The following is a 20,550-nucleotide window of genomic DNA, read 5'->3' as shown; positions in this document are numbered from 1 at the left end:
TCACTCCCCTCAAAATCAGGAGTTAGCCTTCAATGAGGAACATTTCAACATTACTGTTGGCTGTCTGTATTTGATGAAGCATTGCCATGCCACTGACAGTTCACTTGACGCTGCTTCCTCTCGACTTCTGACTAGAGCTGACTGAAAACCCCTGATTATGCCTACGGTCCTATTAAAAAAAAAAAAAAAAGGCAACAAAACACAACAACAACAAAAAAACCCCAAACCAAAACACATCAAAGACCTGGACCAACCAGAAATGTAGGTAGAGAATAAATTGGCCGAAAGTTATTCATGCTTTAACAAGGACTGCAGATTGCTGTCTTATACTGGAACATAATCTTCCTTATAACATCAACAACAGGAATGCCTTTTGGGGCCTGCTTAAATTCAGTTTTAGAGCAAGTAAGAGGAACAACTCAGAGGGTGTGCCTCTCTTGGCAGTCACTACACATTCAAGAGTTAGAGATGAAAAAAATACTTATTAGATCATTTTGTCCATCCTTCTGTCAGTTGAAGATAGTCCCCTGTAGTATATTTAAGTTCTTTGACCAGTCTAAGTTTTCAGAATCTCCAAAAATAGAAACTCCGCCCATCCCCTAAAGAGATCATTTTAAACTCTAGTAACATTCAGTTTTGGGAAGTTTTTGCTAAGGATTTACTTTACAACTTTCTACTTTAAAATATAATGCAAATTAACAAGATGCTTTTTTAACATCCCACTAACAGTTCTACACACTTCATCCCCTTTGGTTATTCAAACATTTTTTTCTTCTTTGCTCAAATAACACAGTATTAAGTATGAGATCATTCAGGTTTTGCTAAGTGTCTTGCAGAAAGATTCCTGCTTGTCTGACCCAGAAAAATAAGTATTTCCACATGGAAAATATTACAGATTTAACTAAAAACGAAGTATTATGTTTGCATACGGAAAATCCAGCATGTTTATATACAAAACTAACAAGGCTTATTATTTTGGGAAATTTTATAGGAAATCAATATTGAGGAAGCTTTCTGATGCTATTTCAAGTCCTCAGTCATTGGAGTGCTCTAAGACTGTATTTACAATAAAATTTTATTAAGAGCTTAATCATCCATTAAACAGGCAATCTGTAAACACACTTCTGATGCATCCGCCATAGTAGGTGTCACTGCTGAGCTCCTGCATGTCACTTCAGAATTTTCTAATAATGCATCTTCTGTTTCGACTGAAGGACCACTGTATCAACCCTACATTAATGAGATTTTTCTTGATGAAGCTTAGAGATGTTTACTCGTACCAATCATTAACATGATTGCACAGACAGCGCATGTTACTAGTGGGGAGGATTCTAGGTTTCAGCTTCTCATGGTTGTTATTCACCTCACGCCCCCTTTTCCAGGCTGCCACCCAAACCAACTTCCTCTTGTTATGCTCCCTGTATTCCTTAGTATCTTAGGGTCTTTCAGCTTGACCTTTTTCACAGAAAAGTGTGTTCTGAAGTTCTATCAACAGTTCCACTTACGGCTAAAGCCAGAGTCTTCCTATAGAAAAAGTGTTGGTATCAGTGATTCAGAACAGGAGGACATATACAAACTCAACTGTACTTAAAGAAAAAACTCAAAGCCAGGTTGGCCAGTTTGCTGGCTCACCTGGTTTCTTAGGAGTCCTCCCCTTCCCCCCCATCAGACTGTTGTGGGGATTTGGGAGCTCCCCAAGCTTCAAGTCAGGAAGCAGGGCTTTCAATTCATCTCCATCCTCTTTTAGGGGCTGCACAAAAGTTTGAATACTAGAATCCCATGGAATTAAGTTACTTTAAGTGGAAAACTTTCATTCTTCTGCGACTCAACATTTGAAAGCATGCTTTTGAAAATAGTAATAATAAGAAATAATAATAGCAGCAGCAGCTCTGTTGGGCTTCAAGGCTCCCACTCTCTGTAGGACACTGGAAGTTTGTCTTTTTCTTATTGAAGCTGGATCGCAAAGGAGAAATTAAATAAAAGCTTGCAACGGAAACAAAATAGTTTGTTCTGGGAACTGAATTTTCTGTAGTAGAGCTCGCTCTGCCCAGCCCTTCAGTGCCTAAGCAGGAATTTTTCATATATTTCCATGACAAGTGTACAGTCCTTCATGTGATTGTTTTTACCTGTGCAACCTCTTCAAAGTCTTCATGGCGTTTCTGCAAAGCTCTAGCCCGATGCAGGGATTTTCCCACTCCAGTATGTTTGCTAAGAAAAGCTTCTCCATGGTTTTCAATCCAATCCAACACCTGTGGTACAGAAGAGAGACACACAAAAACTCAGAGTGGATGTCCTGAATGTTGTAACAAAAAGACAACTATTCAAGAATCTAAGAAACTGTAAAGGGACTGCTTATGAGGAACTGTACTGTGGGATTAAAACACAGTATTGCCATTGAAGGACATTAATTACATCTCATTAACTTTTCTCAAAGCTATAACTAGCTCAAACTAGCTAAACTGTATGATTTAAGATTATATGTTTATTTTGAAGCCTACCAAGGACAACCGCATTTCTACACATTCATCAATTTGACAGTAATCTGATCCAAGTGGCTAGACCCCTTGTGAGGGTGTCTCTGTAATCCGTTTATGCCTTCAGCTGACATTTTTTTGCAATGTAACATTAATGGAGTTTGCACATTCCCAACAATGCTGGTGAATAACACAGCGAAGTTTTATTTTAGATGAGAAGTCACTTGTCCTACTGCATATTATTAAATCAAGAAGAAAGAGTCAGTAGTAGAATTTTTAACTAACACTATAAAATTGAGTTGAAATCATTATGAGATGAATGACAATGTCTGCATTCAGAGCGTATGGAGGATTTTGCCCCAGTTCTGAAGAAGCATCTCCTCAAAACATCACAGACTTAATTGTGTATTGTAAATTTTATAGCTGAAAAAGTGAGGAACGAAAGACATTTTAAGGACATTAAAGCTTCCACTACAATGACTGGGCTGACAGCTTCATAAATAGTAAAAACTGTACATGTAATTACTTCCTGCCAGTTAACACAAAGGATTACTGCACACATACCAAGTTTCTGATGAGTGAACGAACAAAAACATCTGGTCTCTTTCCAAACTAATACATCTTAGCCATATCTTCATTCATTAATTAGCTAGCATGCATACGGTATTTAATTCTTTGGAAGATATTCAGAGGTTGAAGAATGCTGTTCAGAATTAAAGACAACTGCATATAAGCAATTTTCTTAAGTCAGCTAACCATTTTTATACAGTATTTATGTAGTGGTATGGAATACTTTACCTAACATTTATCTCCAGTGTTCTTTTTTCTCTAAAACCTGAGTATTTTGGTTCATTTTGAATATACCTGCCAGAAACCTGTACCTTATCTCTCTTTATCTACTAGTGTCCTTTACTCCAATTCCTGAAGCTGGGTGAGGGGTTTTTTCCCCTTTCCCTGTACTGAAAGCATTTGACACTTGCTGTAACTAAAGAGACTTTTTGGTTGGTTTGTTGGTTGGTTTGGGGTTTTTTTTTTTGGCTTCCAAACAGACTTGAGATCCATTCCTGCAACATCACTCATGGCTACATTCAATACACATGTAATCCCACACACTATTCCCACACAAAACATTCATGCTTTCTTTAGTAGAAAAGTGAAACCATCTGGTGTGATTTTCTCATTTATCTTGACTGTTAGAATCTTTTTTGGTTTGCAAACTCTCTCCTACTGGACATCTTCAAAACAACAAACGATCCGATAATGCCACGTAATATGGCCATCTCAAATCACCAACACTTCACCAAAGCTCCATACTTCAACTTAAGCAATGTTTGTTTTTCCCAGTAAGTGTTGCCGAAAGAATACTATTGTGTTTTAGGTCAACATAAGTTTTCATTTGCTTCCTTCAAGGGAAAGTATTGATCAGAGAAAGAAGAGCAAGGAGCCAAACATGGCCTCAGTTATCTGTAAAGTTTATGTTACCGATGCTTTTGACTAGTTTCAGGAGACTACTCTGCTTTTCTCATTACAAAAAGAGCTACAAGGAGACGTGTTTGGATGAGAGAATTAGACTGGACTCTGGAGACTACTAACAGTTATAAGCTAACAAATGAAATCAACAGCAAAATCTGTCCCAGAAAGCATGGGATGAAAAGCAGAAAGCATCCCAGGGAGAATGATTTTTGCTCCAAATAATGTTCAGTAACTTCTCAAGAGATGAAATTGTCATAGAAATCCAGTACACAGACATAACATGAACCAGTCAACTAGAGAAACACTGCTGCCTCTAAGTGAAATCAGTATGAATCCAAGTCTTCTTAGTGCTCAGACTTCTTACCTTGATTCTTAACAAAACTGAGGAAGCGCTCTTTATCTGGGAATTTCACAGCATGTAAAGACAGAGTCCCAAGTTACGGTATGTCCTTGCCCATCAGTGAGAGCTTTCGCATACCACTTTGACCAAAGGACAACACCGTTACCTGGCACTGATATTAGCCATTTAACAATCTTAACTGATGCATTCTCTTCATCTTCCTGGGAGAGGTAAGAGTTACACAAACCATCATATGAACCCACTAAAGACTTTTCTACTAATACTGAAAGCACATGGAATTCTCTATGGTAGTTCAGTAATACATAGGAGTTTAAGAGTCTCAATACTTTTCAGTGAAAGGGTGAATAATATTAGCTTCCACTGCAGCAAGTTGCTTTAATGATGCAATTAAGCCCTAACTGCAGTATCAGCAGAATCATCCTGATGCCCAATATAGGATCTAGAAAAATGTTTATTTTTCTAGCACCAATACTGAATATATGATAGGAGAAACTACTATGGAAAGATAGCTTCATTTTGACAAATTCATTGCTTATGACTGTAAAAATACGTGTTTTGTATATGCTGCTTGCAGAAATAAACAATCTGATCTTTTGCAGATTCAATGTGCTCATTTTCACCAGTCTTTCCCACATTATTATCCAGTCCTTACCCCTCACCTCTTTACCTACTTTGCACACACTCACTTTTCTGATCTCCACCACTCACTTGGTGCTGATGTAACATTCAGAAGGGGAAGATGGAAATCTCTGCATTTCTAATCTTCAGGTAGTTAAAATGTAGAAACACTACAAAAGAACTCCCCCAAAGAACCTTCTTACACTGGAACCGCCTCCAAAAGCCACAAGGAAATCACCCAGTGAAATCAGTATTATGTTGATGCTGAGCAAGTAGCAAGCATTCTTGGCCAGCCCTTCATTAGTCAAGGCTGAAACAAGTGACTGTTACAACAAAAACTCGGACATAGTCTTTGAGGCAAGCAGATCAATGAAGGAGAAGCAGCACATTTATCCAGAACCAACAGGGAAGACACACAAGGGTCAGTAAGGCCTAATAAATGTATGTTTTGGGAAAAAAACTACTACAAGGATGCTTTACTAATCTTTGGCTTGCAAGCCATCATTAGTGTTTTTCAGGGCCAAAAACTTGCACCGTGTAAGTGTCAGCAGTATCACTCTACCAGAAACATCATCTTTACATTCAATTTTGACCTTTCATGGCCTAGCAGCACAAAACCCATGTTGCTACTGCAAGTCTGCTTTATTGCTTCGTATCAGAATCATCAGAGCCAGCTCCTTTCCTTAGGTGAAAGGCTGGCGTATATTATCCACTTGGTAAGCTCATTAATTCTTAAGCACAAAATTATACTTTTATTAGCATGTTTTACATTAGAAGGGCTATTTTCAGCAAGTGAGTGCACCAGCCAATGATTTGACTTCTTTTTTTTTTTTAATTAAAATAAACACCCTCTGTTTTGGTGTTAATATACAAACTAACCAGGAACTAAATCTCCTGGCATGCTTCTATCTAAGGTCAAACTCTGAATTCTGTTCAGTTTAAGACTATCATGGGTTTTCACGTTTCAAATTTCAGATTTCTGTAATTCACATGTTATCTACTATTTTTAATATTTAATGTGCCACTTTCCTTGCTACTTGCTCCAAGAAATTAGCAGATAATTCTTGGTGTACACAGCTAGCACCACAGTGGTTTTGTTGATTTGGAAAGCTCCACTAGAAACACTTCACCAATACTGAACATAGAAGAAAAAAACTCAACCAGTTTTCTAAGGTGGAAGTAACACAAAACGAAGTACCAGCTCAACGCAGCCAGTTCCTTCCTCCAACTCAGCTCTGTCACTCACTTAACACTTCCATGAAATTAGTTATTTCATTATTCCAGCAGAAAACCACGCTGGCAGAGGGAAGAGGAAGAAGTCACAGACTCATGCTGAAGGACAGTTATAAATTCACTTACAATGCACTTGGTTGCTTGCCACTATGTACAATTTAACTATAAACAGTGGAAGAGAGCCACACTTGGCTAATTTTGACATGAAAAAACCCCCCACATTTAACTTTACTGACAATAATTAAAAAAGGGTTTCATGCTAGTTTCTAAATCATGCTAGATAATCTTAATTGATCTTTTTAAGGTTTGAACAAAGACTAAGAAGCCCAAAAGAATATGCAAATGAAAACTAAAGTATTTTAAGAAAGTTGCTTTGGAGCTTTACATAAACCATTCCAGAATTGTCTTGGATATAAATTTAACCAATACCTCAAAACCAAGTAATTTCATGCACTGAATGGTGTCAATGATTATTCAACTGAAGACCTAACATTTCTCAGATAAATTAGATGATCTGATAAGGTTGTTTAGTTTTTCTTTTGCAAGAAAAAAAGAATCTTTACTATTCAAGATCACTTTTTTCCCCTGATGGATTTTCAAAGCTGAGGGAGCTACAATCTGCCAAAGCAAGGCTATTGCAGGGAAACACCATTATGTGCTTGCAGTTATCTTTAAAGCATCTGCTCCTGGCTATTAGATTAATTTGTCTGGTATGGATGTTGAATTATCATTGTCTTACAGCATGATCTGCACTAAAATGTAAGTATGAAAAGCTGTATTACGAAAGGGAACATTAACCACATTTCACATTGTGATTCATAAGGCAGTGCCCAAAATACACCATTATCTGAAAGTTAATTTAAAGTAACGTAACAAAGTGCTATACTTCCACATGCAACATTTCAGAAGCCTCCAACGTGGATGTTAACAGCCATTACAGGGATTAACCAAAGGATGATCCAGTCTCTGGCAGTGATAACTACTGGATATTAATAGAAGGGCTTAGGAACATGGCAAGCAGGGGCTGCATCTCTGTACATAAGATCTAGTTTGAAATCTAAAGTGATTGATAAAGATGTGCATTAGCACCAAAGGCTGCAGCTTCAAACTGTCAAGAGTGTATCTTGGTATCTTAATGCAAGATCCATCTTGCAAAGCATATAGAGAAACCAGAGGCATAAACAGGAAGAAGGGAATTTCTCCAAGCAGTCGGTAAGTCATGTACTGAGTAATGAGACTAGATTGATTAACCCTCTTGAGCCAACTGGTTCATACTGAAAACTTCTGGTATACTCACAATCCACACACATGATTTGGGTAAAACATTTTTGATACTGGAAGTTACAAAACCAAGTAAACCTGCCTACTTTGTTTTTTCAAACCTGTGACTATTTATGTTCATGTTAAATGCACCAGTTCCAAGGGCTGACAGGTCTCATACAGAGAAGGAAAATCCAGTTTCTTGCTGAAGAACCTGGTGGTGACTCTATAATGACTTGAGTCTAATGAAGGGTTATTTGCCAACTTCAAAGAAGAAAGCAGTCTCCGAGCTAACTCCTCCACTCTAAGAGCTATGACTTAGGAAGGAGCAGAAAATGAGAATTTCCTACAAACATTTTATGACTCCCAAGATACTAAAGGCAAAGAGTAGGAACAGCACAGTGAGACTCTGTAGCATTTAATGAACACCTTCCCCCAGGAAATAAACTGCCTGCAGCCTGGCCTACAGGCCTGAAACTTGATTATATATCTGGGAAATAACCTCAGGAGATCACTCAGCCTAGGTTGCCTAAGTAGGTCCTACTTGAATTGAATTCAAACTAGAGGAGAAGGTTCCAGGATCCAATCCCCTCTTGTTGGCACTAGGCTACCGCTGGGAGGAGTTACATTTTTCCTTACGAGAAGCAAACCACTGTGTTAATTTCAGTTTCTAAAGATTCCTTATGAAGCCTTTTAAGTTTAAGAGGTGATTCATTTGTGGACTGTGCCTCATCAGTTTTGACAAGTGCCCTTCACTCACGCACTACTCATGCACACGCACGCACGACTCATGCAAGTACCAGCACTGGACCCTCCTGACTAGCTACTATTGATGTAGTAAACTTGATGAAGAGCATCTAGGATTTATACAATGGCACAACAGTGTTCTCAGTTTGGTTCTTTATGCCCTTCCTGACCATTCATGACATTGACTCTGCTTTCTTTTACTTTTTTTGTCAGGTAAACATTTTTCATGCCTTTCTGCATGCTTGGTCACATGTGAGTGTTGAGAAGTTGGGTAACTGCCTGCCTTTCAATATATGCCTCTTTTTACATCAAAAATTAAGTCATGAGGTTCCAATAATTTTACACGTGATTTACTGCTTAAGTATTTTTAAGTCATTTTCTTCAGTTTACATGAAGAGATAGGCACTGCGTATAGAGGAAAGTTGAGCTAACAAGATTGCTCACTCTGCCCACCATCTGCCTGAATTAAGTATCTTTTTCATGACTATAAATAATGGAAACCAGGTTATTTCATTCTCAACTGCTCACACCCAGCATCTTCTTGGAACAGGTAAGTACAAGAAATTTGGCTTAAAGTGCAACTAATTTGGAAGAAACAAGATTAGTTTAACCAGAATGTATGACTGGCTATCTAAAAACCCCACTCGGAAGTTCCTTATCTGTGAACACCTTTTACACTGAAATGAAAGAACATGATCAGCAAATACTGGCCATCTTTGCCTTTTTACAAAGATGAGCTATTAAGGAATAAATTACTAATGTCTCTGTCAATTGCAGCCTAAGGCAAACATTTTCTGTTTACAAAAAATCTATCAACAAAGGAATTTGGGACAAGCTTTGCCTTTTTAAGCTAAAACCATCTCAGAGATATAAATGCCTATACTTAAATACTAACTTTTACAGATGTCATCATAATAGTAAAAATATGGCAGCTAATAACCTTTAATTCAAGAACAGCGTCACTGTTAGAAAGTAATCTTATCTGTAATTTTTATACCCCTTTGGTATACTACTCTCTGGTTTTAAAGAAACCCGATTAAGTCAATTAAGTATCACAGAGGATTTGAAACTAAAAATTTGTTACAGAGTAACACCGTTAATATTTTGCATGTTACTCCTACAAGTCTGACACTTGGAGTCCAGAATTTTCCTTAGAATGTGAATGTCAGCTTCCAGCACAAGCTCACAAGAGCTGTCTACAGCAAGAATCTTTTTCATCCTATCTGACTTCAAGTAAACAATGAAATTAATTTTAAAAAAATAAAAAACTGAAGTTGAGCTAACTTACAAGTATAATTTCTACCCGTAACAGCTAATATCCTCTGATAACACACAGAACTTGGAATCAGTCAGTAAATCCCATGCAACTACGCAATTGTTGAATGAAAGAACACAGGGGTTTGCAATCAAAATCCACCTGTCAACGCAACCAGCTTCGAATCACAGGCTGACAGAGTACAAAGGCATTTAGACAACATGAAATAAAACCTACCTGTTGAACATCCTGTTGAAAAACGCATAGCTGAAGCCGCTGGTGCAAGCGGACCTTTCGATGCTGCCAAATATTTTCCAGTTGGCGCTGGTGGTGCAGTACTTCATGGATCACATCCAGAACATGATGAACTGCTTTTGAGTAGTTGGCAGAAGCGGTGAGGGAATCAGAACTCCCAGGAGTCAAAGGTCTCTGAAGTTTGTCAAGCAATGACTTTCCATCTTGGCTCACCTGACCACCAGAAAGGACGAAGAATTACTTGTCTTGCCAAAAGCTTGTTAGACCATTATTTCATTCCCCACTCCCTCTCCCCACTTTAGATGTCTTTAAGGACTTGGGGAGCAGTGATGAAGGTTTTTTTTTTATTCTTTGCATGATTACATGTTGCTGTTATAGAAGAAAAAAAAATATTGTATATTCTCCCTCTGTGTAAGATAATTTTAAGAAGTAGCACTCTTCTAAATAACAGCCTGTTTTTCAATTTTTCAATTATCTTAAGAGTGCTTTTCCATTAAAGTGATTTTTTTTTTAAATTTTGTTTTAACAGGTCAAGTCTAACTTAGAATAAATATTTTTCAGCTCTTTCTCTAGTCAGCAAAGCACCTAAAATTAAGCATTTGCTCAGAATTACCCTTCCAGGAGCATCTCTCTCTTTATTTGCTGTAAAGGTGAACAGGGACGTTACTTTCTATAGGTGAATATTAATTTGGTTAATACATTTAGACCAACAGATATAAACTTAGGACATGATTTGATCTGACACAATTTACGATTTCTAAATTATTACTGTTACGGGTAAGCCAAAGGCAAACTGCTGTTATGGCAAACTTAAACCTGATTGAATCACTTAAAACCTTTCCATGAAGCACAGAAAGATATTCTTTCCCAAAATGTGCTTAACTACTGATGCTGACAAGAAACATTAGTAATTTCTAATTGTCATCTTCTCCAATTCAAACCACAGCAAAAATATTCAGATTTACCTTGCATACTAATTAAAAAGCAATAATCCCATCTAATCTGGTCACTGGTAACCTTTAGCACTTGCCAAGGCTGTTGAAAGCACTTTTCGTTGGCCTTTAACTATTCTGACACTTTTAGCATGAAGCTCAGAACTGTTACAATTCAGTATCATTCAGCTATCTGTAAAGAACTTTTCTAATAGCTCATCTAACAGGCAGGAAAAATTCATCTGAAACCACAAGACCGGAGTGTAAACAATAGTCTGAATCCATCAAATCAACACCACTACAGAAACAGAAAATTTGTCAAGACCTTCCCTCAGTGGCTCTTTTCAACAATTTTCACTAAATCTAGGCACATTTTAAATTTGCTATTCAGTAGTCAAACAGATCTGAATGAAAATTCTTTTCTAATACTTAGTTTACAAGTGAGTCTATTTCTCAGTTCCAATTTAAGCTTTTTCATTTTAGTAACAAGTATCAACACAGAGAATGAAGCTCACTTGGAGAAGTAGCTCCTATAAAGTCAAGTCAGGCAGAAAAAGAGTATAGTCCACAGCAGTTATTATAATGATGACTTTTTTCTTTTCTGTATCCATAGCAACTATCCAATACAAGTCTTTCAACTATTTCAAAATAATGGACTTAAATTATCTATCCAGAGTCCATGATATTTAAGGAAAAAAGATAATTAATTGTGACAGTCCCTTGATCTGATTAGTTTATTAGCTTTACAAGCAAATGATCATGCACATTTCCTCTTTGGAGTTAACACAGTAAACTTTTCTTCCTTCCCAGTGCATGACTACCTTCAGATTTCAGTGAGATATATAACTTTATTTATATACATAATTTCATTTACGGCACAGCTATTGGATTTTCAAGCACACCAGTTATCTAAGCTTGTAAGCTAGTAAGTTACTTTTCTAGTAATATACAGTAATTATCCGCAGTAAAATCAGACTGTCTAGTCTTAAAAGCATTTACTCTCTTAAAATTACTGTCTTCTACTTTGCAACCAAGTCATGTTGTCAAGACATTGTAATCTAAAATGAATGACAAAGTGGTGTAATTTCCACAGTGTTCCTCTCTCTCTTCCCCCACTGTTCATTCATCACAAAATGAAAGGAGCTCCATGCTGTAACAGAAATGGAGTCATACATCTAATAATGATAAGCAATAATTCTGTAATATCTTTACACAGAAAGACAACTCCATCAATCTTCAAAAAGGAATGCATGTTTAAATAAGGCAAAATAAAACCTTCTGTCCAGAGGAGGAACATGACTTGGACATACACAAACAACTGTTACTTCTGCACCAATTCTGGTTGCTAAAAACAAAGCTATTGCTTTACCAGATGGGGAAAAGTGATGACCTGAAATCAGAAGAAAGGCATCTACTGTTGGGTTGGGATTTTTTGAGCAGTACCAATGAAGATTTTGTTAAAATGTCTAGCTATCACAAAATCAACAGCTATAGCTTTGAAATCCTAAATAAAATTTTCAAGGTATTTGCCAGAGCAATCCTATAATCTACCCATTTAATTTATTTTCATTATGCATCACCAGGAAGCAAACAGTATTTAACATGGTAATCCACAGTACTTATTTACACTTAACAGCATGCTCTCATCCAGTCACATCCCCGATGAAAAAAAAAAAACCACCACCCACAAAAACCCCAATCCAAACCAAACCAAACCAAATTAAAACATGCCACTATCTTAACCTCAACGCTTTATAATCATTTTTCTAGAGAGCACGAGCCTTCTTATTCCTTGCTGCACTCTCATGGAGCAGGCACCCCGATTGCCTCTCTTCCCATAAATCTACTACAAGCATGCTATGTCTCTGTCCCTTGTTTTACAAAGGGATCCTCTCAATGAAGAGAGGTTATAATGAGGAAAAAGAAACCTTCCTACAAAACATGCTCTCAAGAATGAGTTAAAACAGATATGTGTAGTAAGACCACAGCTTTTATCATCAAAGGTGTGCTTCAGTATGTCATTAGATCAGCTGACATAGCAAGGTGGCATATATCAGGAATGGAGGAGGTATCAGTGTGTATTCTACACAAAAGAACAACTCGTGAACTCTGGACATCTGACTCATGGTAATAAAGTTTATGCAGGCCCTGGGATGGCAGGTATTCAGAAAATCCAGTTTTGATATACTAACAATAGGACTGATCATCAGCATTAATCTTACCCTCCCTTTCCTGCTAAATGAAATGTGACCAGACTTCGGATTCAGTTGCCCACAATAGAGCTGGTTCATCAGAAAGTAGTTTTATCTTTAATGTAATGTATAAATCACCGCCATTAATTCAATCCCACATGACCTCCTTCTAAAAGAAGGTACAAGCTGTGGCCTAACCTATCCTGTGTCCACTGAACATTGTTTACCATGATTTAATCAAATGCATAATTTTCTGCAACTTTCATGAGAACAGAAACTGCTGTATTTAATCCAGAATAACATCAGTCGAACTTAAGAGCAAAAATAATTTTACCCTGTGATGAGAACAACCCTGGAAAAAGAAAGCAAGAAAAGCTCGACAGGAAATACAGAAAATAAGTGTTAGCTGATAGTGAAGTCAATATCCATTTGATTTCTCATTTCAGCTAGCTAAAGCACATGAGAGAACTCAAAATTTGAAGAAAAACAATAGATACTTTAGTCATCGCTTTCTAGGCCACCTTCAGAATAAACATTTTTTCTTAAGTTGTAAATACAACTATTAGAAACACTGAGAAATACTATTACTTCATTGTGTGCAGAATCCAAGATTAGAGCAGCAGCACAGCATACACTAATCTTACGAACGCTGACTACATAGGCACGTTAGCTTATTTAAGTGTCTTTGAGGTTGGCAGAACTGAGTATATTACCTTCTGGCTTGTCAAGTGACATCCTTTGATGGTTAAGCCTTTTTTGTGAGGCAATTTCAGAGGTGGATTTTCAAAACACACTTAAAGCAATCTATGCCAACAGAATACTTTCCCAAAGAATACCCAGATAGCTTCCCTTCAAGTAAGTGTTTCAGCGATAGTATCATACTGCTATTAAAAAGGTAGTAATATGCAAATGTAAATTAAAACATGCTTGGTACACTGCATGGGGTTTTTGTACCACACATGGTTCCATCTTGCCTTTTAAATTTCTTTCAGAAGATTAAAGAGAAGACATTACACTTAACTTTTGAACAACAGCAGCAAAGCCCAGTACACTAAATTAAAAATATAAGCCTGGCACTTGAGTTTCCAACTAGTGCACTATGCAACAAGTGATGCCAGTTCATGATCCAAACAATATTACACCATTTTATCAAGTCAGCAACCTAAGAAAACAAGCAAGACGCTTACCTCAGAGTAAGCCAAGGTAATATGCTCATATATCCCTTGATGATGATGGATAGCATCTTCTAAATCTTGCAGTTCTGAGGGAAGCTCCACCTCACCGCAGGCTTTACACCATGAGTCCACATTGCTCATGTACTGCAACAGAGAAAAAACATTCTGCTTGATTTTGGGTTCTATCACACATGTTGGTAATATACAAAAGGACTGGCATCTGTGTGACGGCCACTGAAAAGACTTTTTTTAAGGGAAAAACGTTTAATGTATTTCTCTGTGAACCAACCAAAATGAAGCTTGTATCAGAATAGAAACAAATATTCAAGTCTGACTATACTTGTGCTTTTAGTTATATGGAACTCTCCGAGCCGTTCACAGACAGGCAGCCTTAGCTGTATGTTGGCAGCCTTCAGAACCAATTAAATTGCTGGCAATACTTATGCTTCAAGTTTACTCTTGCTCCTTTTCTTGACTCTACAGCTAAGAAAAAGTTTACTTCACCCTGCACCTACCATTTCAGATGCATGAAAGCCAATTAAGGTCTTGTCTACTCAAAGAGGTAAAACATGCTACAACTTTCAAGTCCAGACCCTCAGCTTTTACCGATCAACTCCCTGTGCAGATACTCATGGTATCATGAGGTATCACCTCACCTTTTTTAGATCTTCAGAGAAAACCAAGTTACTTTGCACGTGTGTACACACATACACACAAAGAATTAATGGTGAACTGTTCACTGAAACACTCCATAGTTGTCTTTTGCTGGAAAGAGATCATCAAGGAGGCAAAGCAGTGTTAGAACACAGCAAATTCACACCTCAGTCCCCAAGCACTAACTTCTACACACAGAGAAGCACTAAATCCATTTGGTAAGCTCCTACAGCAGCAACCATGTAAGGGATTTACAACTTAAGCGGGGGTCTCTTAGGACTAACACTGAACTTTGAGCACACAGCTATGTCAGCATAGCTGCTTAAGTCAAGCCTTTCAGGGGAAATTGAGGATACGGCAACAGAATCTCTTCTGCAGACAATTTAAGTTATCTCTGAAGCTTAAGCTGTCTTGACAGACAAGAAACTGCCATCATAGCTGTATGCACAGCAGAAGTTCCATCAACTTATTTTTGACAGCTAGGGGGCATGAATTTTATACCCTCATTGTGCTAGGAAAGGAAAGAAGAAAAAAGAATCTGTTTTTCTAGGAGTTTTCATAACTGTTAAACTCAGTACAGCCAAGCACTTGTGGTACCTGTAAACTACATTTGTCCTCTATTCATGTCAAGTTCAAGTCTCAAAAGTTTTACAAGACCAAGCCATTTCTCTCATCGTAAGTATCTTAATCCCTGGAGCACAAGTAGTGTTTTGAGGAAAAAGTAATCCACAGACCATTTCTGGTACTCCATCATTGTTTGAAAGCTGGGAGGAAGGGAGATAGAGTACCTAACTCTAAGATACTTATTTAATTCTCATTTCATCAAGGGGCAATTTTAAAAATCTCTAACATTAAGCACTGAATATTAAAAGAAGCTCCATGTGGGACCACAGAGCTCCACACCTCTTGCACCAGTCAGCAGGCACTGATAGCTGGGTGCAGTCTTCACTGTGTCTGACAGCAGGCAGCGACACTTACCTGTCACTTGCAAGGGAACATGTACATTCAAGAAAGGGATGTTATTTCTTTTAGCTGCATACTTTTTAATCATCTTTTTTATGTAGGTCAAGCACCGCCATTCTCTAAAGGGGTCATTCCTCTCATTCCAAACCCTCTTTCCTTGAGCTCACTCTCCACTGCTAATGAAACAGCTAATATATCACAGCCAGGTATCTTACAAAGCAACTAGGACAATCCATCACAGTTAATCATAAAATGAAAACCGCAGAAGGAGCAATTAAAAAGTAAATTAATCCCAGCAGATGCTGCACTATTTTTTCTCATTCTCTCTCCTCCTGTTTACACTTACATTTAGTGCTGAAGAAGGTAACACCAACCCCTACCACAGTTGCCCAGCACACACACACAAAATTTACTCCCCTGACTTCTGATGAACATCATTTTCTTATGAAAAAGGACAACATTTGAGGCAGGGTATACGTATTTGTTCATGTTTCACCATCTCTCTCCTACACGTATGGCTGACAGTGCTTAAACGTAAAGCTGAATAACCCAAGCAATTATAAAAGCATTAATACTAATAAGGTACCACACTGCGTCTATCAAATGCTTCAAGCTGCTTGGTGACTTTTATACCAGAAAACAATTCCTTTGGCTCCTTTTTATGTGGCTTTTCTGTAAAACCTGCTAAAAATACTTATTATAGTGGCATCAGTTTATATACTTTACCTTAGTCTGTCTAGGGACAGTTCAACCAATGTCACCACTAACGTAATGAAAAGCAATGTGTATTTGCATCTTAATATGGTCACATTTCTAATTTCTGGACATTTATGAAGTTGAATATCTGTGTAGTAGAAATCAGGAAAAAAAATAAAGCGTGCTTCCTCCCTCTATTTCTGCAGTTATCAACTCCCAAGTGGTTCCTTCATTTATTCCAAATTAAAGTTATATCAGACATGAGACCTTTCTTGGATCCAATTTAGCAAGGCAAATGGAAAGAAAAGTATCTACAGCAGCCAGACAGCACACCAGAGCTTCAGTCAGCCATAACCACCCAGGAACCTCTGCTCTCCAAACTCACCAGAGATGTACAGAGCAGTCAGTCTATAATATCAATGGGTGACTCAACAGCACACACACCCCAACTCCTTCAGAACTGAATTCCCTTGAGGGGAAAACATGCTTTCACCATCAAGACTATTAACTTGGGGATATTTATTCCCATTTCCCCTACATATACCTCTTCTCTGGCAGTTATACATGGTTAATGACTTAATTAAAATAATTGGTATAGGCCTACAGCTAAAAATTTTGTTTAATATAGGAGGAATCTCTTATGGGATACTAAGTAAACATCTCCCACCACAATTTCAGATTCAGAAGACAGTTAATTAACTTCTCAACTTTCAGGCCAGTTCAACTTAGTTTTCTATAAGCAGTTACTATGCGTTAAATCTTGACTTTCAAGGACTGATTGAGGTGAAGTGGTGAGGACAATAGAACAAGTGATGATTTCTGGATGTAGGAAAGGCATTATATTGATACTGACTATACTAAAATTTTTCCTTTCTTTCTTTCTTTCAACTTAAAAGCTTTATATAGTTAAGCATTTATGTCCACATCATTTTGATTCATATAGCTAACTTGGCTAAGTTTTGTCTTGCATTGATATGGTCAAGGCGTTCTGTAGAGAATATAAGGGCAGTGGGCTGTCCTGAGGAGAACAAGCTTTTGTTTGAGTATCAGCTGAAATAGGCAGAAATTAATGCTCTGGCTTTCTGGCTGACCTTTTCAATCACTCTCTTGTACTTCTGTCTGAATCAAAAGCAAAGAGTACAACTCACCATTCCAGCAGGGAAACTTTTGTTGGCACCATCCCCGTTCACTAACCTGTTCAGCTTTCTGGTGGAAGATGGAGGACATATCCAGTAACGTGCTACGTTCATCCAAGGCTGCAGCAAACGCCTTCCATTCTTGCTCCAACTGACTAGCAATCTGTTTTATTTGCTGTGAAGCATAATGGCCAGACTCAACCAGGCGATTTGCTACTGACATGATGCGGTTTATGTTTACATACACATTCTATGGAGAAGAAGGAAGGAAAAATTAGTGGAAGTTAGCAGACCATTTAAATACAAAGGTATATTTCTATAAAATTCTTCTTTATTACAGTACTCCTTAATAGACTGGTTTTATTTGCCAAGTTTGTGTATGCTGAACTTTGGAATCTAGGTGTATAATGTAACAGCCTATCTGCATCATTGACAAGGCAGAAGGACAACTTGAAATGACCAGAGAGTCTCAAGCTAATGTTAACGGTCAGCTTAAACAAGGTCATATTATACAAAGACCCATTATTACAATGAAGAGGAAAAGCTAATCATATTTTGCAACAGCCTCAATAAGAATCTTTACAGACGTTCAAGTCAACAAGACATTCATACCCACCCAATACAGGAAAATCAAAGTATATTTAGTAAGCACTTTATCTATCCATGGTATACATGTGTGCAACATCACTCTACAAATCTTTACATTGACTTCTGAAAGTCTATTTTTTAAGTAAGAAAACACAGAACTCTGAGTTTGAAGGAGTTCAACAGTATTAGATTTTGTTTTCCTGCCACTATATTGCCTCAGAGCTAGCACTGAAGACTAGACAAATAACGTCAAAGATCTGAAAGATTCTCTAGCATACGGGCATTACTCACTGATGGCTCTTAGTCGCTCTAATTTTCAATCAAGAGTTTCTGATTCCTGCAAAGCCAGAAACAAGAACAACTTCACCACCAAAAGGTTTCCAAGTAGCTCTTCCAGAGCTACATGTATATAATGCTGTGTTTACACTTCTTTCAATTGGACTGACTCTCACACATCTAGAATGAAGTTTTTAAAATCACAGGATTATTGAGGTTGGAGATCATCTAGTCTAACTCCCCTGCTCAAAGTGGGTTCAATCACAGCAGGTTGCTCAGGGTCATGTCCAGTGGGGTTTTGAGAATCTCTCAGGATGGAGAGACGACAAACTCTCTGAGCAACCTGTTCCAGTGTTTCTTATGTTTAAACGGAATTTCTTGTATTTCAGCTTGTGCCCATTACCTCTTGTTCTGTTACTGGATACCATGGAGAAAAGTCTGGTTCTGTCTTCTTAACTCCCTCCCATGCCTCCATCTTATGTATAATTTTACATATGTAAAATCCCTTCTAAACATTCCTTTATCCAGGGTAACCAATCCCAGCACTCTCAGCCTTTCCTTCTACAACACAGGTACGCCATACAGGTACTTCAGAGAATAAATTGGTCATGGTGACTTCCCAGAAAGGGAGTGAGAGCTTTCCACATAATGCTGTCCTGTAGGCACATCCTAACTTGTGTGGGTACTCTTGGAGCAACTCCAGTTCAGCCCTGTTTTGTTGATTACAGCATCCCTTTTCTTCACAGCAGACCCTTTGCTTGCCAGCCCAGTCCACCACGTCTCACTCGATTGTTGGTCCTCTTCTCCCTCTCCCATCATTCTTACGATAAAGCCCTTCTCACCAGGTTGTCCAGCCTCCTGGCAAAGATACTTTTGTCCCACTTAGTCAAACACAAATCCTTGATCCTCAGAGAGAGGGTCCCATGGTTGTAGAAACCAAAACCCTGTTGCCAACATAGAATCATAGAACAGTTTGGGTTGGAAGGGACCTTAAAGATCATCTACTCCCAACGCCCCTTCCATGGGCAGGGACCCCTTCCACCAGACCAGGGTGCTCAGAGCCCCATCCAACCTGGCCTTGAACACTGCCAGGGATGGGGCAGCCACAGCCTCTCTGGGCAACCTGTGCCAGTGCCTCACCGCCCTCGCAGTGAGGAACTTCTTCCTTACATCTACTCTAAATCTACCCTCTTTCAGTTTAAAGCCATTACCCCTCATCCTATCACTACACTCCCTGTTAAAGAGTCCCTCCCCAGCTTCCCTGTAGGCTGCCTTTAGGTACTGGAAGGCTGCTACAAGGTCTCCCCGGAGCCTTCTCTTCTCCAGGCTGAACAACCCCAACTCTCAGCCTGTCTTCATAGGAGAGGTGTTCCAGCCCTCTGATCATCTTGGTGGGCCTCCTCTGGACTCGCTCCAACAGGTCCATGTCCTTCTTATGGTGGGGGCCCCAGAGCTGGACGCAGTACTGCAGGTGGGTCTCACAAGAGCGGAGCAGAGGGGCAGAATCCCCTCCCTCAACCTGCTGGTCACGCTTCTTTTGATGCAGCACGGGATGCAGTTGGCTTTCTGGGCTGCGAGCGCACATTGCTGGGTCCTGTTGAGCTTCTTGTCAACCAAAACAATCAAGTCCTTCTCTGCAGGGCTGATCTCAATCCACTCATCGCCCAGCCTGTATTTGTGCTTGGGATTGCCCCGACCCATGTGCACAACCTTGCACTTGGCCTTGTTGAACTTCACGAGGTTTGCGCAGGCCCACTTCTCAAGCCTGTCAAGGTCCCTCTGGGTGGCATCCCTTCCCTCCAGCGTGTTGACCACGCCACACCTTGCTGTCGTCAGCAAACTTGTTGACCTGCAGGATCCATCTACCCTCCCACCAGCAGGATTGAGAAGAAAACCACCTGGGCTCCAATGCCCTTGACCATTGCCTCTGGATCCATGTGGTCACACTTGAGACTTTCGAGGTCACCCCCGGCAGTATTGCTGGTGCTCACATGGAAGAGCGGCAGGGGACAATAATCTGAGGGCTGGACAAGCTTTGGAACTCTTCCCACAACTTCCCAAATGAGAGCCCCCAACAAGCAGCAAACTTCCATAGAGAATGAGTCAGGGAGGCAGATGGGGGTCTCTGTTCTCTGCAGAAGGGAGTCTCTCATTACTATCACTCGCCTCCTTCTTTTGGTGCTCCCATGTGGCTGAGATGGCATAGATGCATTATTTGACAGCTCCCAGCTCCTCATCAGCTGTGAGGTTCATCATCAGTGA

General features: G+C 39.0%; 1 protein-coding gene across 1 annotated transcript in view; it reads right to left on the bottom strand.

Annotated features, from left to right (window-relative positions):
* Positions 1-20,550, bottom strand: part of TRIO (trio Rho guanine nucleotide exchange factor) — a 255,876-nt gene that overhangs the window by 137,995 nt on the left and 97,331 nt on the right. The window contains exons 7-10 of the mRNA XM_010571449.1: positions 17,483-17,674; positions 13,988-14,119; positions 9,659-9,889; positions 2,127-2,249 (exon numbers count right to left, since the gene is read on the bottom strand). Of these exons, the coding sequence (XP_010569751.1) occupies positions 2,127-2,249; positions 9,659-9,889; positions 13,988-14,119; positions 17,483-17,674 (678 nt within the window). The remainder of the gene's footprint in view (positions 1-2,126; positions 2,250-9,658; positions 9,890-13,987; positions 14,120-17,482; positions 17,675-20,550) is intronic.

Source organism: Haliaeetus leucocephalus, unplaced genomic scaffold (assembly GCF_000737465.1).
Source record: "Haliaeetus leucocephalus isolate CR32 unplaced genomic scaffold, Haliaeetus_leucocephalus-4.0 Scaffold328, whole genome shotgun sequence".
In the NCBI taxonomy this organism is placed as follows: Eukaryota; Metazoa; Chordata; class Aves; order Accipitriformes; family Accipitridae; genus Haliaeetus; species Haliaeetus leucocephalus.
The sequence above is the reverse complement of the archived record's forward strand: the minus strand, read 5'-3'. Positions and strand labels throughout refer to the sequence as shown.